The 24543-nt window shown below is 43.2% G+C and overlaps 3 protein-coding genes across 3 annotated transcripts; all 3 read right to left on the bottom strand.

Moving 5' to 3' along the window:
- Positions 1–1090: 1090 nt before the first annotated feature.
- LOC112562793 (ficolin-1-B-like) lies at positions 1091–8064 on the bottom strand. Its single transcript, XM_025236288.1, has 9 exons — positions 7194–8064; positions 6546–6625; positions 4599–6221; positions 4330–4482; positions 3457–3720; positions 3106–3227; positions 2778–2874; positions 2204–2368; positions 1091–2007 (listed from the first exon to the last, which is right to left on the bottom strand). The coding sequence occupies exons 3-9, from the start codon at positions 5050–5052 to the stop codon at positions 1766–1768; spliced, it is 1497 nt and encodes a 498-aa protein (XP_025092073.1). The 5' UTR covers positions 5053–6221; positions 6546–6625; positions 7194–8064; the 3' UTR covers positions 1091–1765.
- LOC112562485 lies at positions 5085–6238 on the bottom strand. The gene is made up of 2 exons (XM_025235766.1): positions 5272–6238; positions 5085–5116 (listed from the first exon to the last, which is right to left on the bottom strand). The coding sequence occupies exons 1-2, from the start codon at positions 6236–6238 to the stop codon at positions 5085–5087; spliced, it is 999 nt and encodes a 332-aa protein (XP_025091551.1).
- Positions 8065–10011: 1947 nt separating the features above from the next.
- Positions 10012–20613, bottom strand: LOC112562484 (oxytocin receptor-like). The gene is made up of 2 exons (XM_025235765.1): positions 20502–20613; positions 10012–11436 (listed from the first exon to the last, which is right to left on the bottom strand). Exons 1-2 carry the CDS (start codon positions 20611–20613, stop codon positions 10151–10153), a joined length of 1398 nt encoding a protein of 465 aa, XP_025091550.1. The 3' UTR covers positions 10012–10150.
- Between the last annotated feature and the right edge of the window lie 3930 nt (positions 20614–24543).

Raw genomic sequence — 24543 nt, 5'->3', positions numbered from 1 at the left:
CTGTGATGTTGCAGTCCTGCAACACCTCACCAATCTAACAACAACAACAACAACAACAACAACAACAACAACAACAACAACAGAAACACCTCCGTTTTTTTTTCCTCCTCACCACCTTTCCAAGAACACAGTCACACCTGAGAATGTGCAATATGTCCGACTGAAGTGGCCGTCAGCCCAGTGTCGCTTTGTTAGTGTCCTTGGCATAGTGTCCCACGATGTGTTTCAGGTTGTGAGCTGTAGCTACCATGTTTCCATTTTTCCTGCAGAAGGTGTATGCAATTTGCCATGTGTAAACTATATTTTCCTTCATGCACATTCCACGGTGAGCATCAGTTGTAAATGGTTTTAGAGGCTTAGCTAATGTGATCAAGTGAGTTTTGTTTTTTTGCTATTTTATTATTTTGTTTTTGTTTTTTGTTTTGGTGGGGAGGGTGTATTCATAAAAAAACTGATGGTGCGGCCAGTTGGAGTAGAGCCATTTTTTTTTCTTTTCTTTTCTCTTTCAAGATCTGCTCTATTCCGATTTCGCGCATCCCGTATATTTAAAGTACTCGTGATGGACATGAACACATACTCTACCACTCGTGGGTTATATTCATGAAGCAAAGATAATTAATCACCTAGGGGTAAAGTGGGGAAATAAAAAAAAAAAAAATTCTCATCTCCACGGCTACGACGGGCTCTCTACACCCCGCGTAAAATCAGATTGAAGATGTCTGGTCTTGATGTACCCGGGACAAAGACAAATCATTGCTTCATGAATACGACCCCAGGCTGATACTTATATGATGTGAATATTTTTGTCACTACACATTCAACATGTTAGCTTGTCAAATAAATGTATAGAACAAATTTGTGTTCTGTGTGTGTGTGTGAGGGCCAGAAAGTGTGAGTGGGGTAAGGGAGAAAGAACAGGGTTAGGGTTAAATGAGACAATAAAATTTTCTGTTAAGAAAGGATACATTATAAATTAGAATAAGTTCCTTATTCTCTTTATCTTTGTCATTATACGCATATAACTATGTAATATTGAAATTGCATTCTTTCCCATATGTTGATGAACAACCGCACAATTAACAACGCTGTATGTTACAACAAAATATAATTGAAAGAAAAATAGACAATAGATGTAATACAGTTATACAGCAAAATAATCAATACATGTTTGATAATTATACTCTGTAAACTTCACTTTGTGACTGTTGCGGAAGCACGACCGTACCTATAAAATTTTTATACATTATAAATTATATTATATATATTATTATAAATATACATTTTTTATAGACAGAGAGACATAGACAAGGTAAGACAAAGTGAGAGACGTATCATCACACTAGAGTGTCTGTTGTCTCTACGCAAGAGTTCGAGAAACAAAATAGTAAAATAGTTATTGTTTCACAATTGTGTGAGATAGATGTGATATTGTAATTACCGTTATCATCATTAAAGACACAATTACATATAAAGGGAGGGAATAGTGAGTATAAAGGGAAGCAATTACATTTAGTCAAACGTGTAAACTAACATTACAACGTGAAATTAAAATTGTGTTTTGGAAATACCGATCAATTAGTCATAATCCTTCAATTTATTGATGAGAACAGTGTCCCACCTCACAAGTGCAGCAGACTTTAGGGCATTTTGTTAATATGTCTCACAGTGGAAATATAACATAGTACAAACTCTGCAGAGCTGGCCTCATCAGTGGTGTACAGTAGACTGACCGTGTAAACAGTGAACCACAGGAGACTAGGCGAAGCTAGGCTGGTCTCAGCTTCATCTCGCTGAAGTGCAAGCTGTCATAGCTCCAGTAGTAGTAATACCAGACGATGCCGTAGGAAGTCCAGTTGTACTGGCCATTGAGGTTACAGGCATTAAAGAAACAAGCCTTCTTGTACCACCAGCCGGCGCGATACTCTACGGCACAGTTTTTGACACTCTTAGAGTTGTCACGATCATAGGTTGAAAACATCCCTCCGTTCAGTGGCATGAAACTGTCAGCTGTGACCACGTGCACACACACACACGCGAACATATATATTTATATAGAAACAAACAAACTGCAGTTGTGTTAAATTAGTAACGAAACCCAACAACATTTATATTAGTTATATTATCCCTGTAGTAATTAATGCATAGCTAAGACGAGAAGCAGCGTTATTTTCTATTTTGAGTCACTAATTGTCTGCACACGTACCTGCATTACCCGAGTAGCCAGACAGGTTCAGTGTGTAGTTTGTCTCAGGACCCTCAACTCTGAATGACGAGTACTCAGCATAGCGACGTCCTCCAATCTTTCTTCCAACCTCAATACGGAGTCGCTGTTGTCTCCCTCTGGTTAGCAAGTACAGGTGCGATAACCCTAAGGGAAGACATCAAAGTTTGGAAACGTCAATAAATAATAAACAAGATAAACACTATCTGTCACACCTAGACCAAAGCAGGACAGATTAGCTGGTTTCTCCTATTTTTTCACAACTGATTGATGCTTAACGTCTACGCACACACACATATATATATATTTCAACATGTCAAAAACACTCCCTTTTAGAGAGATAATCTTAACTACTGTCTTTATACAGATTATTATTTTATTATTATTTGTCGATGAAGTACATACACAAATATTAAAACAAACTACAACATGTGGGTTTTTCTAAAACAACAGACAACAGAAACCCTTTCATTGCTCTATAATCTCACAGACTTTTTATTGTTATTTTAGGAAGAAAACCAGAAAGATAGAGAGGAATATTAAAAGGAAATCTTGCCCAGCCAGAACTCCCCGGTGATGTCACCAAAGCCGTTTTCATATTGCGTCCAGTTCCTGTAAAAGTCAACGGAACCGTCTTTTCGTCGCTGGAACACCTGACCGTGACAGACCAGGTCGTTACTATGGAAACACGTGAACTTTCTCTATCAATGGTTGAACTCACATCGTCTAGAGCCTGCTAAATATTTCTGAAACCTATCTCACTGTCTCAGGATTAGGCACAATCCGTTATATCTTACTGTGTCACACTGACAAGTGACAAATGTAAGCATATACTTAACGCACTAACAAACATAAGTACATTGCACAATCATAAAGAGACATACCAGCCAGCCTCCATCACCAGTGTCCATGTCACACCAGACTCTCTTTTGGCTACTGTTTTGTGGCAGTTGAATGGAGTAGACACCTGACCTGATTCCTGTTGTCTGCCAGTCTCGGCATGACTCTTTCAAACAAATGCTTGTTCATTAAAGCATCAATTGTAACAACATATTCACTCATCACATTACAGTTAACTAGGATCGCAGAGGACAAACCGATTACAGACCGGTACAATCCTTACTGTTTAACATTACAGGGACTGGGTTACATGCTGATACAATAAAAACTGCATTTTAAACATTCTGTAAGTGCTATCCTGATGTAACAAATAATGTCAGTATGATGTAACTTACCAGGAACACGACACGTGCCATCAGTACCGGACAAAATGAAGGGAGACCTGCACGAACATCTACCGGACATACACTGACTGTTAGGTTCAGGGCAAACCACGTTGATGCTGCAGGGTGAGTTGTACCACTGAGGTCCAGGATATAAGGTGGGAAACTGCAGGCAGGTTCTCTGGTAGTGGGTCCAACCTCGACTGGTCTGGGGATACCACTGGGACTGAGCCTGGAGCGAGGTGACCTCATGAAGCAGACAGCGCCCTCCTGTGACTAACACGTGAAGAGAAGTACAGTCAGTAGTAATATCAGTAGATTGTAGTAAACACACAGGAAGTAAGCATCCAGCATTGTGTTGGACCATTATGCTCCTTATTATGTTGGAAAATATTAGCCTGCTTCTCTCTCTAAATGTAATATATATAATTATCAGGGCTTCTGCTTACGCAAAAAATTGCGTACAGTACGCATTAAAAGTTCGGAGGACCCCTTCAATTTTCGTCAATGGGGTCCCATTCAAATTTGGGCGAAGAACATGGACCCCTTAAAAATCTGAAGAAGGGATCTCTGGGACCCCAAAGAATTTAGCCTTAGCAGAAGCCCTGATTATATATACAATTTGTTTGCAAGTATGCAGAGCGAAGTAACCATTGATCACTAAGTTGTAAATTAAGGAATTACTGATGGAAAATGTAACCAAAACTGTATAAATGTAACCATTAGTTAAATGAAACCAACCCCCAAAAATAATTCTAAAACTGGTCTAAAGCTACAATTTAAGTGGCTGGGGGTCGACAGAGAAACCAAGCGAGTGAACTAGTCACATCACGTGACACAATGGTCAGTTTGGTAGGCCTATGACCAGTACATAGTCAGACAAACCTCTGAAGTCAAAGGACTGACAAACTCTGTTGCGGACACACAGGCTGCTGCAAGTCTGCAAACTGACTCCAACCCGCTCCACGATGTTGTGTCCCCTTATTCCGCTGTCAGGGTAGTCCATGAAGGTGGTGTGCAGGTCAGCTTGGCTACAGTCTGATACACATCAATGTAGTTAGTAATTATAACTCTATTTTTCTATTTTGTACTTAAAGTGGGACTAAAAAACAGAGTTCTAGTCTACTAGACTGTCCAAACCACTTCATACTCACTTGCAGAGCACGTGTAGTTGAGTGTCGAGAAGAACCCTGGACGACAGCGGCACCTGTTCATAAAACAAATCGAGTTTTCCTGACGACACTCGTCGTCGATGACACAGGCTGCCTTGGTCCAGTCGTTGTACATGGAGGAGGGAGCAAGGCCTCTCGTCTGTCCACTTCTGACAATTTTTTTCACCAAAGGGGAGAGGAAGTACACAGTGACACCTGTTCTCTGTGTCAAGGACTGAAGCGAGTCTGTGTGGCGCGTGCAGGTAAGTAAGGACCCAGAGGTGTCAATCAAGGTGAAGACCAAGCACGTGGCATCTTCAATGCAAGATGGGAAGCAGTCCTGTGCGGAGGTGACAGTAGAGATGGTAGACTGAGAACTAGAGTTGACAACCACCGTGGTGTTTTGTAGTTTTACAAAAGTCTCCAGTTTGTGAACTAAGATGGTTGTGTTCCACATGGTCGCTCACTGCTCTCTGGATGTCGCCAGCACTAAACACCTGACAGTTGTTGCTGAGGTTTGTCTGCCCACACTCACGACAAAAACTCACAGCCACGCATCTCAGAAGCTGGTAGCATCCCTCGACACACTGGTCAGCGGACTTAGCGGCTCTGTGTTCCGACTTACCCATCAACTTTGTGGAGAGCAGTGTCTTACCTTCACTACCTTCACACTCACCTGTCAGGTCTTGTCTCTTTAAAGTCCAACAGTACTTTGTCTTGACAGCCACGATGTTGTTCCTGATCCTGACGTGGTCAATACCATGACTGCCGATGAGACTCGAGTTACCCATGAGAGTGTCTGAGAAGAGAACCTCCACAGAGGTCAGGTCATAGTCGATGGCGGAGGGTTGACCTTTCGCTGCTGTGACCCAAGTCAGGCTGTTACCTGCGTAAGGTAGAGAAACACCGACAGCAATCGTTGTTGTCTCCACTTCATTTTGAAATTCGTTTGCTGCCTTTTGTTGATCAGAGGTCGAGGTCTGGGGTTGTCCAAATAGCGCCGCAGCCACGTAGCTGGCAGCTGACGTCACGTGACCCTCCGTGAGGCGCCGATACACCTTATCCTCCATCTTGTGCACGACCGTTATCGAGGCCCCAAAGCGAGCCCGTGACACAAAGTGGGTGCCGTAGGTGTCAAGGAACTTCAGGTACATGTCCTCGTCATTGGTGTTGTTGAGCTTGATGATCCACTCCACGAACGATGAATGAAAAGATGGCGGTTCCGAGAGCAACAGCTTCACGTGATAGATACCGCACACAGCTGTTGAAAAGACCAGGACATTTTGTTTCAGTTCCGCGGAGAACTTTTGAAAGTCTTGGCTGGCCGAGAAGGGAGGCCCCCACTTATCGGCATCCAGGTGTGCGGTGACAGCCATCAGCTTGGTCAGTTCGTACGGCGTCTCCACCACCGTCGACGTAAACGACGTGACACACGACACCTCCGGGGACAGAACCACACCACATGGCCCGCCATTGCCTCCGGTCACGTGACTTTGTGCAGAAAAGATGGGAAAGGTAAAGCCCGGGTGATATCCTAGTGTCAAAGGGCATCCCTTGAGACTGTCGTAGCCAAACAGCGCGTAGTCCATGCCATTGGATTGTAGCTGGACTTGCTGTGAGGGGGCGCTGCAAGAAAACTTCATTATAACAGGACAGTAGGTATTGTAAGCGGGATTGTAAGCGGGCAATCGCACAAAAATGGCTCGTTTTCAATTCAAAGTATTTTAAGGACTATCAGGAATAGAAATATTACTTTTAAATCACAACAAAGCTTTGTGTGATGGGGAGAATAATGTGTATTTTGAGAGGATGAATGGTCCGTCGTGTAGTAAATCTATCAAAGACACTTTTGCCCAAAGACTGCTCTATAAACAACATTCAGGTGACACAGTAACACACTATAATACTTTAATACAATATAGTTTAGTTTGCGATGGTCACGTGACATACCTGCCGCTGTTCTGAGCATGAAGGCAAGAAAGCACACAGAGAAGTATCAGGGTTGTCATTGTTGTCCACATGTTGACCACCTGTAGCCACAGCAAAGTAAAGACATATTCAATGTCTACCCGTTAACGGCTACATGCGGTTTTTTTGTGGTTTTGTTGGTAGTTAATAATTTTTACCTGACTGAACACAAGCTCCAAGAATAGTAAACAATTTTTGCACAGCTTGTGTACTTATGACGATTACACAAATAATATTGCAAAATCAAACTTTAAAATCTTAGAGTGAGTTTAAGTTTGACATTAACTTGATAAAGAGAACTAATAATAAAGTAGCAGATACCTTGTCTAAAGCTGAAATAAATCAGTAGACTCCTTCATTAAAAATGATGATGTTGCCAGAATGTTGAAGGTTAAAGGTTGTGGAAAGGGAATGTTCGGAATGTGCACAGGAACCCTTTGTAATGAATGTCTGTATGGTGTATGTCTGTATGGATTTCTGTGTGTATTTGAAGTATTTAACCTAAGGTCAAACACAGAGACAAAAATGAATTATCTATAGTTTAAATATTTATTAAAATAATTCACATTTAGGTCAAAAACAGAGTAAAATAATTAACCTATAGGTAGAGCAGTAACTAAAGCTACTTACCTTCTCGTGGTCTTTAAAAGTGTTGCTACTGACAGGATGTCCATGTGCACGGTCGAGGTGTCAACAGACCTCAACACAGCCGAGAGCATCACATCATCACAAGAGGGCAAAGTGCACCGGGAGGTGTGACGAGACATCACTCACATACTGTATGCTACCCCCGTCTTCATACCGCTGACTGCTACACACTGACTGATAAAATAACTGGTCACACACACAAACACAAGGGCAACTTCTTTGACCTGACTGACAAGTTTACTGACCAAGAATCTGAGTTGTGGTCTCGTATAAAGAGGTCAACCAGGTACAGAAAGGTTAAGGACCTGCTTGCGGCGTCTTCAACAGTTTTATTCTGATAGAGGAGCAGTTGGGAATCTTTTTGTATTTTTGTGAAATTGTGGAATATCCATCGCGTGATAACAATAAGCAATAATCTGCTTGCTACCGTTGACAAACATCTATCGTACCTACCATGAGGTCGTGTGGTCTGTCTTCTTCGCCATTGCCATCGCCATGTGTCTCCGATGAGTGTGTGACACTGGGGGACCTCGGGCTCTAATGTGTATGGGTTTTATTGTCCACCCGGTTTCCCAAAACTGCTACTATTGCATGATAAAAGTTTACTGTCAGCTGTACAATCTCACATGTCATCTTAATATGTTTATGGATGTGCAAGAGTCAGGACATGCAGTCTTGTATGTAATGTAGCTTCACTTACAATGTAGAGGAAGATGGAGCTGATAGCTTGTTAGATTTTCAAACTAGACACCTTGCTGTCTCCAGACATAAAAATATAAACAAAAAGTGTTTGCTATTCTGACTCATCATTTAGAATCCTGGTGAGCTGCTGGTAAAAACAGTTTTCACAATCACTGCCTCGTCATCTTCATTTTAAAATGCTTTGTAGCTTTTCGAATTTACCAGACAGTAGAATATTCTGTATAATTCTATATTGTGTATTACTCAAGAGCTCAGTGCATGATGAGGTAAGTGAGTTGAAGTAATATGTTAGGTCATTGAAGACAGGAATTATGTTAATTCAGTGACCTGAACTCTTCTGTTCAAGAGATGACAAGCAAGAAATAGCTTTGAAAAGTTGATTTCTGTTTATTTTATTTTTCCCACTGGTTATTTTATTTTTCAATTTTTGTTAGTGCTTTAGTGTTACATTTTGTATAATGAACATTGTATGCACATGCCTTTGAAAAAGTTTTTTTTGTTGCATGTTTGTCTTGTAAATGCCTGGCAGCAAATTGTGTATGTATAATCCTGAAATGAGACAAATAAATTACACACTGCATGTCACAGAACACTCAGTAAACCTCGTAAACAGCACATGACCGTACACATAGCACACAGTACAAATGACACAGTGTCACGAATCACGCACACAGTTCAGTCAGCAATCACGGAGAATACACACCACGTGTCACACAAAGCCTCAGATGACAGGGTCAGAGATCACGTGACGTACTCACGTGACGTGAAGTACTCAGCAAAGAGAGTAGTAGCAGGAGACTTTCATACACAACTTTCACCGGGTGTTGACATTATTGTAGCCACACAACATTTATTATGAGCGCCAGTCAAAATCCAATCAAGGAAATGAAATGACAACTACAACATCACAATTTTGATGGCTGGGTGACCTCTGCCCCTCAATAATAATAATAAAAAATAAATAACTAAAATGAAAGAAAGAATTTTTTAAGAATTTGAACTGCGCTGAATGAGGGACCTGGACTGCGGAGGAGTAGAGAACTACCTTAAACCGTCTTTTCACATATTCTGTGTTATATCTTTGATATTAGTTGTTTGCATGTGGTCCACATCAATAAAGCCGACCGGACTAATTGTTCCACCTGTCTAGTTTTATGCCGAGGCAGCTTTTACAATCAAAATAATGATAACAATAATAATGGGAGAGAATTGATTGATGCTATCCTCCACAGCTTGTTAATGTAATTATGAAAGAGCTCCCACACTGAATCACAAGGTCTCAAGCAAAAAGTACAACGTACCTGGGGCTACAACACCTGGATTGTACAGGTGGTGCAACTGGAGGATCTACCTATGAGTTCGGGGTAACTTCAAAGGTGTGATGTACACACCATTAGGCAGTTGTATGAGCGATGGGAGGGAGAGATACAAACACAGTTATGTACTGATTGTTATGATCCGTGAGTATGGTAATGCACAGCAGTCTATGCTTCCAGGTGAGCGCCATGATGCACCACACCTGTGCAGGTGCAAACAGTCTCGGCTTTCCAACACGGAGGTACCTCACGTAGATGCGTAAGGGACCTCTTGAAACCTGAACCCATCCATCTATCCTTCCTTTGTCTATTTCTTTTTGCAGCCCTCGTCCGTTTTCACTGCGAGGTGGTTCACATGCACGTTACTTGATTTTTTTTTACCATTGATTCCTTGTTTTCTTCCTGTCATAGTTTCATTCTTTCTTTTTTCATTTTCTCTTTACGTCTACCTTTTTCATTCTTCCTTTTTTTCTTCTTCCCTTCTTGCATTTTCTTTCATACTTTATTTCTTTCAATCTTTCTTTTCTTCTTTTTCTTTTCATTTCTTTCTTTCCTGTTTTCCATCTATCCTTTCATTCAAACTTTTTTCTTCCTTTTTTCGGTTTTCGCTTTTTTTCCTCTCTTTCATTCTTTTTTTTTCTATTCTTCATTACATCTTCCCTATCTTTTTCATCCTTTTTTTTTAGTTCGTTCATACTTTCTTTCGTTCTTTCTTCTATATTCTTCTTTTTGTTATTCTTTCTTTCTTCTTCCCTTTTGCTTTCTTCTCTCCTTCCTTCCTCTCTTTTCCCTTAATTTTTTCCTTTTCTCTTCAGTCTTCCCTTTTTTTTTCATCCTTTTTTTTTCACCCCTTATCTGTTCTGCTTATGAGCTCGAGTAGACTGCGAACGTCCCCTGCTGACGACCACACATTTCAGTCGCTCAAAGATCACGCGACACTCGCTCCGGAAGCGCGCGCTGAGAGCGCCGTAGATGATGGGGTTGGCGGCGGAGTTGATGAAGTAGAACCGCAGGAAGATGTTGTAGACGTTCACAACCGCCGTGTCGCGCCTGCTGTAGTCGAAGTCGTCCATCAAGGATCTCAGGAACATTATGATCAGGTAGGGCAGGAAACTGAAGACGAAGACCAGAGTCACGGTGAAGGCTACGATGGTCGTCTTGTCCACCGCTCTGCCGCTCATACTCCGAGGTCGAGGTTGAAGTCGGAGTTGGCTCAGACTTGAGGTCCTCTGCAAGGTGAAGACAGAATCGCGACTGCCAGTCTCCGTGTCGGGGAACTGGTGTCGTTGCTGCTGCTGCGGTTGACGCTGTCCGTGGAGGAATCTGGTGGTCGTGGTCTCTGCTGGCGAAAGGACGGATGCCCCTGGCATGATACCAAATATGGAAATACAAGACAGCGAGGGTAAAGGTCATGATCAGGAATCCCACCCCCAACGCGACGTTGAGCGCGAGCGGGTACGGCGTGTTGTGGAAGTCATCGGAAAAGGAACAGTCGCGACCATACAGCCCCGGCAAGCGCGTGATCGTAGTTCGGAGCCCCGTCAACACCAGCATGGGCCAGGCCATCACCAACGCCATCACGGCGGACACGACCGCCCCCCAGCGGGCTTCTCTCAGCGTCATCTGGCGGCCGATGGGACGGCATACCCGGCGGTAGCGGTCCACGGCGATGACCAGGAGGATGAAGATGGAGAAGACAAAGCTCAGGAGGTTGATGAAGCGGAGCAGACGACAGGCTTCGGGGGAGGAGAAGGTGAGGTGATAGCGCATGTCGGCGATCTCGGTTGGCATGGGGATCAGGCAGATGAGAAGGTCTGAGCACGCCAGGCACAGGATGAGAAAGTACTGCGTGGTGGGCTTGACCCGCCATGCGTACACGTAGACCACCAGCGAGTTGCCCACAATGCCCACCAGCATCAGCGCCCCCACGAAGACCATGGCCGGGACTAACTTGCGGGCGATGGCCTCGTTCTCGGCCCAGAGGTCGGCGTCGGTCCAGTTGGAGACCAGGCTGGGGTCGGTGGATGAAGACGATGTTTCGTTGCTGCTGCTCCTGATGCTGTTGATGTTGTTGCTGCCAGGTGGCGTTGCTGTCTGTCCAGCACTCCGTGGAGTTGTCCCAGAAGCTGGCAGGCTGTCCCACGGCTGCTGGAGTTGGTCTGGGACTCCATGTCGTGGAAACACTTTGTCATCGAGTTGTGATTGCACTGATTACCACCGGCTGCCGCGGACATCGTGGACCAGGGTGAGTCGCCATGTTCAGCGGCTCTTAGGGGTAGGTTCTCTCGGGTGTCACAAGCTACTGAGATCGACCCCAGTGGTAATCTTCAGGATGGTCACATCCCACATGGCCGATAGCACCTCTCCAGCTTCTCTCTCACCTCCAGCCAGGTTTCCTTTCCTTGTCGACGACAACTGAAGAACCTCCAGTCACTCGGTGCAATGACTCTTGTCAGGTTATGAGGACATCAACGAACATGTCCGGCCCACCCGCTATCCGTCCTTAAGTATATCACAGGGGGTGAACTATCTCCAGGCCAGTTCCTTCAAAAACCAATCACCTGAAAAAAGAATAATGAAGATGTGAATTACGAAGTCAACATCTATTGTTATTATCATCTCTGACGACAAATATCAAGTTTGTCTGCGACTAACCAGTCATATTTCTCTTTCCCCTTATCTGCTTCTAGTAAACAAGCCGTTCTAGTGCAGTAGACATTTTTTTCCATTTGATTTCAGCACCAGTACATGCGACGACGATAGAGATGGCAACGACAACAACAACAACAATAAAAAGTGAGTTTTATTTACGAGTGCATTATCTCACGATTAGTTCATAGTTTGTGCCAGATGGTATTTTACAAGTATCCATCTTTCTTTCTCTTTCTCTCTAGCTCACTCCCGCTTTCTCTTTTAAAGCTTTAATTTAGTTTTAAAATGTACTTGAATGATCGTGGAGTATTTGCACAATCAAACAATTTTTTTGTGCGTAGGCGGAAGATGAACAAATGTTTTTTTTTTCCCAATGATGCGAAATGGAACCTAGAGAGACCCTCGTTTAAAAGGTGGGGTCACATGTACATTTACATGTATTTGAAAAATAATCTGTGGTCGTTAAGTCAACAAATAAGTAAATAAATAGCGAAATAGCAAGAGACACACACACACAAAAAATATCCGAAAGAACCCAAGGGAATAATTTAAACAATATACATCCAGTTAAAATGTCACGACTGGTCACGCTGCTTCCACACGCAATCTCGTGCCACCGGACAGAATAAAGCAGGTGTAGAAAAGAAAACAAAGAGCGAGCGGATCGTTTATTGACGAGGGCGTTGTTTTTGTTGTCGGTAACTTCACCGCCTACAGGTCTGCAGACAACAGCGCAAAGACTCTCAAGGTCTTCCATCGAGTGCTGGTCAAGGCTGCACGCTGACCCCATCAGTCATTCAACCAGCTGCACCAGGCCCCACTACGACCACAGTGGACCATCCATTACTTTTAGAGCCACAGACAGTAACTAACCAAAGCCAAACAGTACAGACTGTATTTTACATCTGGCAAAACAAACAATTCCCGACTGACTCACATATATATTTACAGTTAAATATATATTCAGAAGACCATATATACATCAGGTTGAGTGGTTACAGTTTCTTCTTTGGTCTTTCAGGGTATAGGTCACGCATCGTGTTGACCTCTCTCTTCGTCCTCAGTTTTGCTCGACGTCCAGCGCCACTCGCTGTGTGCCAACCCCAAGTTAGCAGCTACAAATTAAAAACATTCGTGCTAAATATTTCTCTACTAAGATTATCTAAGACTATCATTAGTTAGTCTTCTCAATAGTAACACTAGTACTTAACCAAGAATACTCTACTATTTACTAAAAGACTATGTGAAAGAAGAACTTACCCTCGACCATCTAGGCAATATTATAAAAAGCTAGCGCCAGTTGGATTCCGCAGACTGTGCGCTGGGTGGAGTGTTCTCAGTGCCAAGACCAAGTGACGACTGCCTCTTGCAGGACACAACAGTACCTGCAACAGTCTCACGTGATCAGTTTCCTCCAATCGTGGCCCTGCATCCCTATAACCAACGCTACTCTGATGACTCGACGCTGACTTCCGTAACCCCACGCAACTCTAACTGTTTGCTGGCCCGAGTGAATTAGAATTAGTTTGGGGTTCTTTCTTTTTTTCTGCTTTTGTCTTGTTTTGGGTTATTTATATACAAGCTGCCATAAACCAACCAGTCTGTGTGTGAGCAAGAGATGATTGTACGTAAAGATGCGAGGACGTCTTGTGTTCTCCCGTCCTTTTAGTGCTGTCTACTTTCTTATTTTAGAATCCGATGTCACTCTGTGACAATTTATTGTCTTCGTGTAGTCTGGTGATAGTTTTGTTAAAGTCTTTTTATAAACTTTTTAAAAACTTTTTTGCCAAACAACTTCAGACACATTCTTACAAATATACCAACCTCTACCGTTTTGTGGTGTTACTTTCTCTCTAACCTACAGACAGAATGTCCACTCTTAAAATATATAACCTGTATATAGAATGTGTATTCTGGTCTATGACAGACTAACAGTAGTGTCTCTGGATATGCAATGCACTGATAGAAGGATGTTATTATTTTTCTACCGGCAGATATGTTACCTTCAGCGTATCCCTTTCTGTCCCTCTATAATCTAAGCCTACCTGTCTACACCCATACACCTGTCTAAGCCCATTCATTACAGATTGTTGAAGACCTTTACTGTACAATGTCCTGACTATCATCAGTTCTGCTAACTCATACAGTCTGTGTGTGATGGCCTCCTGCTGACACTGTATGATCATTTCGCTGCAGGGTGCCTTTAAATTACTATATACTGACAAAGTACTGTACAGACAAACACCCGACTGTACTTAACTGTAACATAACACTCCACTGACGTAAAGTAACACCGGGTGTTCTCTGCCTCTGCTTTTGTTCTATTTTGTTTTTAGTAACTCCCCTGTTGACAGACCATACCTCAGGTTATCGATATGAATCACGTGAGTAGTTCTGACCAATGGCATCTCACCATTGACATCTCGCTGGGACCTCTTGCGTGCATGAAATTTTGAGTTACCTTTGAAACCATGCTCTACACTCCCACCAGCAACCACCACCACCACCCACACCAACACCTTCTAACCTAAAGAACAGAGCAGCTCATCCGCAATACCTGTATTCTGACACCTGGCAGCGCGTCAACCGCCAGAAGGTGACTGCACGGCCATTGTTCAAAAAAGAGGACGAGGTGCACGCTAAGCTCTGACCTGTCGACACCTGGCACCCCACCCACCACCGCTGCGGGGTACCTACACCCACATGTCGATCTTTTTTTTTATTTACGTGTCCTGTTTTATTGAAATCCGTTATAGCTGGAAACTCCTACTACCTTTATGATGTACTGACAACTTTAAAAACATATCCATGACAGTCGTCGTAAGGATGCACTTCACGTGCGTGCATACAGGTGTGCATGATTAAAGCAATAGATAAGCCTGTCCGTAAAGGTGTCCGATCTCAGGAAACAGCTTTCCACAGGGTTGCACGACCACAGCCAAGACGGATCTCCACAGGTGTACATGTCTATAATCAACACATCGCACGGTCGCAACACAGGTGAGCACAATCACAGCTTGCAACAAGTGTGGATCATAACAACAAATAGTTTGCCACAGATGAGAAATCACAATGAACAGCTTTCCACAGGGGTGCGCGAACATGACACCACCAAAACAATCAATCAACAACAAAAAAGCAGACAGGTAGAATAACAGGTTTGAAAAAAAATCAAAATCACAAAAGGTGCGTGTGCACGACAGTATGTAAGGACTTTACAGCTGTGTACTCCAGCATCTACTACTGTAAGCTGAGGATGATAGTATCTAAGTACTCATCAGCAGAGGTGTACACTGAAATTTTGAACTTACCGTTGCAGTGATGCAGGTGCAAACACCCTAAACACGTTTCACACGGGCTTAGAATACAACTAGTCACTCCCTCTACTACAGTACACCACCATGACAAAACCCATTTTACATTTTATTCAGCAGCAAGGAAGATCAGGTTCAGGTGCGTGCAGTGAGTCAACAGTAAATTAGAATAATCTTAGCCTCAAGGTAAATGTCTCTAAACTACCTCCTGTCATTTAAATATTCAAGTTTACAAAGTACGAGGTCTGGAAAGTAACAGGACTGGTGTCGGAAACAATTTTTATTTCTATTCCAAAAAGCGAACCACATGGATTCCACTTTCAAGTAATCCCTCTCGAGTCTAATGAACTTTTCCATCCCTGTCTGCCATGCTTCCATGCACTGCTGGGTGAGAGTTGTGGCAGGACTAATGGTGGCTGCTTCACCATGACAACGCACCTGCTGATAAGGCCCTCAACATCCGGGACTTGCTGGGCGAGCAGAACATCGCCATGCTGCAACTGCCTCCCTATTCACCTGATCTTTCTCCGTCATTTTTTTTTTCTTTTCCCAAGCTCAAGGGGATCATCAAGTGAACCCGTTTTCAAGGCGTGGAGGATATCAAGAGGGGCGTAACGATGGAGCTGAAGGACATTCGAGAATAATCCTTCCAGCAGGGCAGAGAACCATGGAGGAGAAGGATGAAAAAGTGCATTAGACTCAAGGGGGAGTTTCTTTGAAGGGGAAGCATTCTGTTTACTATTTCGAATGGAAATACATTGTGACACCAGTTCCGTTATTTTTCAGAGATCAAGATCAGTAGGCAAGTGACAGGTTCAAGAACGTCTGACTTACAGACATCCAAACCAACAAACAAACTGACAGAAGAAATCCGAGTGCTATAGACAGACGAAGGCAGTAAAGAAGGCAAAAATTAATTTATTATTCACTACTGTGCTTCAGACGCTTCAGGAAATATTTTATTCCACAGGAAGGTATGATATTATCTGGCGATATATCGATATAATAACTGACAAACTTTACATAAATGTTCCGACTGACAGACAAAATGGACTAGAGGTCAGTCTCAGACCCGCAAGTCATTTGCAGCACAACGACCCCCTGTAGAGTTTCAATGAGATACAGATGCCAGATGTAAGTTGTAGAGTTGCCAAGCGACAAAATTGCTTTTATTTTCCTTCTCAGTGAAGCTGATGATCGTCTAGGCCTACTCTAGGGAACCAACCCCCGACAGACTGAGAGAGTGGCGTGTTGACTGAGAAATTAAGCAAGGACTTTAGAGACAAAACTTTCTGACAATTAATATCCACGGGTGTAATACAAGAAGTTAACTTTTTTAGTTTGCTTCTACCATAAAGAGAGAGAGAGAGAGAAATGTTTAAAGTTAAACACAACCACAATAGTATAACTGGAAAACCTAGAAATGGGGAAAACTGCTCAGATAATTCAAAACTTCGAGTATTTCAGTATACGTGGCCGTTGATATGTAATTTAGGAATGATAATGCACAGAATATTATTGCATGGCAGAGAGAAAGAGAGAAATAAATTGAATATTTATTACCAGTCCGTTGGCAAATGTGTACAGAGATGTACAATAAAACAGACAGCGACTGTACATGGATCATCAAGCTCTGAACAGATCATTCCAGAACGCCATACTCAATCCTTCACGTGTAATAATAATGTCGGCATTTTGCAGGAATAAAATTCAAGGTACCAAAGAAGTTCCAAAATTTCAGTATGTGAATATATATTTCATTATATATAAAGTAAATCTTGGCATACTGGTCACCGGAACAAGAACTGTAACTCTTCTAAGACTGGACAGAATGGACAAAGTGTGGATCTCGAGTTATGCCTCTTAGTAACATCGCCATTATTAACACCGAAACGGAGTTTGATAAAAGCAAAATTTAAACTTTGTTACAGTTATAAGTAACAAATGATATTCCACTTGGAGTGTAATCATTAAAGAACCATAAATTTCAAGTCTATCGCTGGCTGCGAACTTCTCTGCCCCAGTCTTAATCAATCATAAGTTTGAAAATACATACATCATTTCTGTTGCCTACACCACCATTAAAGCAAACATCGCAAAATCTGAAATTATCTAAAATGTGCTAATATCATACTGTCAGTTTTGTAATTTTGATAACGGCGGTTTTTTTTTATTTTTCAAGCATGCTTGGGAATGAGATGTAGATAATTACTGTTGTCCGAAGAGAACTCGAACTTTTATTAGGTCTGAGCACATTTTTTAAAAGGGAAATGAACAACAACAACAACAACAACAACAACAACAACAACAACAACGTTGTCATAGATAGAGACATGACACATATTTTATTGCTTTGAACTGGCTACAGCAAGGGTGAAGAACCTACTAAGTATAGTTTTATGTATACATAGTGGTTGACATTACCAATAAAACTGGAAAAAGGCAAAACTTCTTAAACTTATGTGTATACTAGATTGCGAGAATGTCAAAAATATCAAAATAAATATAGTCATCTATATTCTAACACACAGAGAGAGTTATATAAATACATAAATAAAAAAAGGTTATAAGGCTACACACCCAGATCGACACCCTTACCATACCTTTACCTCTCCTACCCTACCAACAAAATTCTCATACCCAGTCTGGCTCGCCCATTCCATCTTTATATCTTCCTTGTACACACACATACAAAATCTCCCTCACACCCACCATCACCACCACCACCAACACCACCAACAGCCTCCAACCTGCCATCTTCTCGTGGCCAGCCCCACACAAATTAACACCTTATTGATAAACGATGCATTTCCCAATACCAAGACCATAAACAGACCCAGCAGCCTCATAACTGCGACTATAATTAGCGCTGTTGTATAATTGATTGAGAGCATGCGGTCCTTCCTCCAATATCTTGCAGTATTTTTCTCTCAAACTTGCATAAACAGGACAGGTACATAAAAATATGCACTTCATTCTCTGCCTTACCTGGACAGAAGGAACAATTAATGAAGAGCTACTGGAGATTATGGGCAACGGTTCCTATGACGGTTTATTTCTGATACCAGTCTAAGACATGCACAGGCCTTTTCTATATTATTTTTGTTCATGAGAGTAAGATAGTTTTCCTGTTGTATACAGTTCGTGAAATTATTATACATATCAAACTGCCAACTAATTTGAAGACCCAAATTGTATTCTTGACAATAGATATCAATCAAGATGACTGTATTCAATAGATGGTATCCATCTTTTTACCTAGAGTCCCTATATTTCATATAGGAAGGTCGGGGAAATTGGTAGTTTATGCCGAGCCACCAGGTAAGGAAAGGTAGCCAGCCCTGTAAAGAGATACCACATGCAGAGAAAAAACAGCGTGCCCGAGACGAGATCTGAACCCAGGACAGTCAAACCTCACGGTATTGGAGACAGATTGGAGGAACAAACAGAGACCCGAATAACCGGAGAGAAAAAGAAATAAGTATCCATAACCCTTCGATCGTTTGTGAGAGAGATGCTAGAAACTTCTTTGTACTTGTCCCGCCTTTTTTTCTCTCTCTCTCTGCCTTTCTTTCCATCCCCAATCATTACCGTGGACCACGTATCAATAGAATGAGCACAGGGGTACAACATGTTCACCTCCGCCCACAAAAGCATGTATTATAACCACCCGGCTGCTCGCTTATTCGCAAAAAATAAATCTTGAGTCAAGAAAACCTGGGATGGTGGGGCGGGAGAGACAGAGAGAGGGAGGATAATTTCTGTCATTGACACATACAGAGCCAATGACACCTCCTTGCCGACTTCATCGCCCGTAACTGAAAATGGGTTTTAAGTACATGTTATCTTTTGTAAAAATCTCTATTTCCACATCACGTTTTAAGGCTGGCAGGCAATTTGGTCTGACCTATTGCATTCCCTTGGGTCCGATAGGCGTGATGGTGTGTGGGAGGGAGAAGGAGGGAGGGAAGCAGGGCTGAGTGTGGCGGTTGGTTAATGCACTTCCTTGTAGCGGGTTCTCATTTTACATCCCGCTGTGTGCACCGTGATCAACATCAAGATGGTTCAGCCTCACCCCTACCCCTACCCCTAGGACCCTACCCTTACCCCGGCAACCATACGACTCATGTATGTCACTACGACATGCATCGACGGACTGAGTCGGACAGGAGAATGCACTTTAATGTCTTCACAGAGGTGAAGCACACACACACACACACAGACATGCATGCACACACACACAGACACGCCCACACACACAGAGAGACATGCATGCACACATCCAAACACGCACGCGCACACACAGACACTAGAGTGGCAGAACTTGGAACAGAGGCTCACCCTTTAATGGCAAAATCCCGATCGAGTTGATCTCTTTGCTTGGTTGAAAATTCACACTATGGCAGGATATTCACTCTCAAGTGTCACATTCACGCTAATGCACATTCACATCACATTTGTAGCCTGAGGCTAGAGCGGCAAATTAACGGCAAATCTGTTATTCAGACTAGAGAGGTACACTGCCTCTGTTCTAAACACTGTGGTCACAGATATAGAGATGAAAACCAATGGTCCGAAGAACATTAGAAGCAGGGAGTAAATGAATAAATGTAACAAATAAACCTGCAGGTGAAAACATGGCGTAGAAAAAGGAGTAGTCAACATGGTGCACCTGGTACCTGCATGGATCACGTGTGTCGCCCACGTTGATACCTGGCCTGATACCTGTAGGTTACTCAGTAAGTTTATACCAAACAAGTAGCTCCTCGTGTTACTAAGTACCCCTGAAGTAGCTCTCAGTAGCAAAAAGGTTGGTGACCCCTGCTCTAGAACGAGAGCTCAGAAAGACAGTGACGGGAAGAGTCATCAACAGGTGGATTTCTGACACCTGGAGACCAGTAGTGAAAATAATGCCACCCGGAGTAAAACAATGACACACCCTCAAAATGACAATGTAGCTTTAGAATAATACTGACACACTCACAACAACACTGACAACCACAGAAAATAAATGTCTAAGGGCACAATCAAGTCGATCTCAATAAATGGCCTTCAACAACTCATGGCTGCTTAACGACAATCGTAAGCTTTTGTCTTACCTCACGAATAACGGTACCCACCCCTGTCCACCCATTCCTCTGCTTTGCTGACCCCGAGAAAAGGTGATAGAACGACTAACGACAGACTTCACAAACATGAAAGAGCTTTTAACTACTACCGTGGTTCAGTTTGACTTGGAAAGAAAAATTATCTCACCGAAGGAGGAATTCAGGTATAACACACAGATACAGAAACACATCACTTACCACACGTTTGACCACCTCCGCACACACTGTGAGGGTCTTCACCTGTCCAGGTGTCCACGGAGCTGTCCAGCGCCAGCAGCAGGATGCGATGTGACCCACCAGATCCTGACATCGTCCATTTTCTATTTGTTTGTGCACCGCACGAAGTGTATTACAACAAAATAAACACACAAACACTGCCACCCTACTTTCCACCCAACCAGCTACAGTAAATGAGTCACATGGAGGGCGACCGGGATGGCAGGTCATAAGCTGTGGCGAGAAATAAGGGTAGGTGGTGGTGGGGTGGGGTTGTGACCAGGCGACACGATTACGGGAAGTTCCCCATGAAACGGCAAATAATCGCCGGGCGGTTGATCCTCCACGCGCTACAGGTAACGTCGGCAAAAGAAGGAAGGACAACAGTAAACAGTAAACAGTCGGCCTGAGGTCAAGGTGAGTCGGGGGACCGGGTTCCGCTCTGCACTTGACTGCGAGACACGGTTTGTTGAGTGTTTGAGCGAGGTTTCTGGGGTCTGGTTGGGAGACCGACGCAGTGTTCATGAAGTGAGGGCAAGTTGTTCAGTGTGGGTAAAGTGTGGATACGACTCACTGTCCACGTGCCGTGGATGTTGAATTCCTTTTAATCTTTGCCACTTATTTATAACCACAGGGGCAGTGGTTGTGAAGCGAAGGAGGGCAACATGGGGAACTCAGGGAAAAGCATCTTGTTTCCGTAGTTATAAAGCGGGGCAACAATCCGAGGGGTCTGGAAGCCATGTTGTGGGTATGAAAACAAGACTCTTTCCCTCGAGTTCCCCATTTTGTGTTGGGGAAGAACGTACTCTAGCTTCCTCCTCCTCTTCTTCCTCCTCCTAATCCTCCTCCTCCTCCTCCTCCTCCTCCTCCTCCTCATCATCATCATCCCTTCAGCCTCTTTTAGCCGCAGGATTCCCCGACGATATTACCAACACTTCTCGCCATCTTTCGCGGTTGTCTTCCCCTTTTCAGGAATGCGCTGAGTTTAGCAATAGTCTGCCCTTTATTTATTTGCCTCTTCTTCTACCTCCCTGTACCGTTCCTTTTAGGATCGTCTCTGCAAGTCTGGGTGGTCTCGAGAGGAGCCTGCACCACTTCAGTCTGCTGAAGGCAGGAGGTGTACAATGGAGGATGATGCTGTTTGCCTGCTTTCTCGGGGCCGCCTGCTGACGACGGTTGCTTGTCAAAGTGGAATGGGGGAAAAACTGGAGACAAAGTCTCGGGTGCCAAGCACAGACTGTTAGTAGGAACTCTTTTCTCTGGGAGGCAAATAAAAAAACAAAATTAACGGTATTTAACGAGACCGCATCGGTTGCTAGTCGTTGCAAGTGCCGCGATGCTCCCCAGGGGGCGGTAGTTACGAAACGAGGGCAAGTCGTTGCCCTGGGGTGACATGGGGAACTCGAGGGCAAGTGTCTTGCTTCCAAAGTTTTTAACGAGACGTATACAGACCTCGCAGGTGATGTCTTACCCCTGGAGCCGTAGTTATAAAGATGTCCTGGGTAAACAAACATGAAGTAGTGTCCACGGATGTCAACATCACTTTATAACTTCGGAAACGAAATGTTTTTCTTGAGTTCCCCATTTTTCCCCAAGGCAACGACTTACATTCGTTTCATGACTACGGCCCCTGGAGTCAACAGTTTTGTTTGTGTAAGTGTACGTGCGTGCACACACTTACCAGTCTGTTGCTCAACCCGCGACAATATTTTCTTTGCCCAAACAAAAATTATACAGGGTAGCTGATTGGCTATCTTGCTCACGTGACCTCGTCGCACCCTGGAGAAGTACACATGAACTTGTCTCATCTGAACATTTTTTAAAATTAGAAACGTATGTTTATTTGTGCGTGCAGGAGTATTGTATCAAAAGTACACATGAACTGTTATTAGAGTAGATACATGTGCACCTTGGTCAGACGTGAGCTTGTCACTGATGTCGGTCGTACAGAGGAGAAAGGAGATGAAGGAGTTAAATACCGCCTGCTGTGCTTTTCACGAGGCGAGGGCAATACAAAACTAGTGAAAGGAGATCCCCGGATGTCTATTGAAAGACACAAATCAGGTGGAGGAGAGAGACATCCGTTTTCAATGGAAAATCCAGGTGTGGTCAATCGGGATGTGACTGGATAATGCTAGTCCTCACACAGGTATGACACTACTACGACATCTTTACAGTTCTGCCATGTCAAGTCTCTCTGATGGGGGTTGAGATTACGTGTACCAAGCCTGGTAGGAGTCTTACCATCTTTACATTTTAACAAAGTTTGACCAAGTGCCTCATAGATGCTCAATAAGTAGCTTCAGATTTGTTTCTTTAACCATTTTCATGATGGTCAATTCAAAAAAATACTTAGTTTGTAAATTGAAATCTTGAGTTCAATCCATAATTTGTGTGAATATTCACATGGTGACATCTGTATCTGTGACTAGCCTTGTTATTAAGTGCCTTAAGTGCCGATCATGTGAGTCAGCCAAGCGCAACACCAGAGCCAGCCACACCTGTAAACACTGGGATCAAATCTCGTTGAGGCAGTGTGTTTTTATTCTCTCATTTCCTGCCAGAAGAGAACTAACGGCAGTCATTCGTGTTGAACAGGCTTTTAGGTGAGGTTTACAGAAGATCCGGTTTATTTTTCTCCCACCAGGCAACAGCGAATGAAATTCTCAAACACGGACATACACATACACGGACGTCTTTGAACACCTTCTGCTCTTTGAGAGAAAGCCAAAACCGGAATCCATCTTCGGCACTTAACTTGTTGTGAGAAGTGTTTTCCAAAACGTCTAAACACTGTAAAGGTTGGTTATTTACACAAAAGAAATATTGCTGCCGACAAAAAGAGCTTCAGCTGTTAGAAGGACGGAATGAAACAAGAAAGGTGATGAAGCCGTCCCACTGCAGTCTCCATAGAAACCAGTTCGGTCAAACCAGTTCCCAAAAGAGGCCTGATAAAACCACAAAGTAGCGAACACTTCAATACAAGTTCCAGTTCTCTTCAAAAGACAAGGAATCTGGCAAGTTGTTCAAAAGATGAAATGTACTTTGGACAAGTTTGTCTTCAGCCTCAGTGTACAATCCCAGCCTGCCTGGTGCTGCTGTTCTCTGAGTCGCCATCATCCACCTTGTTGTATTACACCCACACACAGACGTACATGCACATGCACAAATACACTTACAAGCACCAACGAATTTTTACCAGCTTAAGTTTTTTATTTTGGAACATCCTTTGGAAATCTATGAACTTGGGACATTTGTAAGTCTGAACTGATACACAGCAAAGTCGACTATCATCATCATTATCCATCCATCTTTATCCATCATCATCTATAATCAATCAATCATCTCCATCATCCATCAATCATCTCCATCATCATCATCCATTCATTCATCATCAATCCATCATCGTCATCATTATATGCCGACAGAGTCAAAGAACACCACGCGTATCAACAGCCGACATCAAACTGGAAATGGTCCCCCCTCGGCTTAGGGTAAAGGTCACATGCATGCGTAACTCTCCAAACTTGTCCATAATAAGACCCTGGGCAGCCGACAAGAAGTATAAGTGTCTGTCCTGTCATGTACTCGGATATGTCCTGTCTATCCCATAATGAACATTCTTGTTTGTCCCTAAAAATTTGCCTTTAATAGGGTCTACTTAACATAAATTTTACAAGAGAACTTAGCGACTGGTGGCAGGACGAGCTCGGGAAGATCTATGAACTGGAGGTAATTCTGCATCAGAGGAAACTAGCCACTGAAGGCAAGATTGCCTCAATCACAGAAACTGTAAACAGCGTGGGGTTGTCGAAATACAAACAGACGCCACGAGAGTCAACAAACATGTCAGGGCTTCGCTTCCCACATCTGGTCTCTGGCTGCACCTCCAGGACGCTTCTTGGGGGCCGTAGCAATAGATCGGGTGGCCAGATACCCCGGTAGTCATGACTTGAAGCTCTGGTGCAGCTTCCCAATTCTGTCTCCTATATCTGCTAATGTTTTCAGAGTTTTCTTAAGTTTC

Source organism: Pomacea canaliculata, linkage group LG4, assembly GCF_003073045.1.
Source record: "Pomacea canaliculata isolate SZHN2017 linkage group LG4, ASM307304v1, whole genome shotgun sequence".
Taxonomy (NCBI): domain Eukaryota; kingdom Metazoa; phylum Mollusca; class Gastropoda; order Architaenioglossa; family Ampullariidae; genus Pomacea; species Pomacea canaliculata.
The sequence above is the reverse complement of the archived record's forward strand: the minus strand, read 5'-3'. Positions and strand labels throughout refer to the sequence as shown.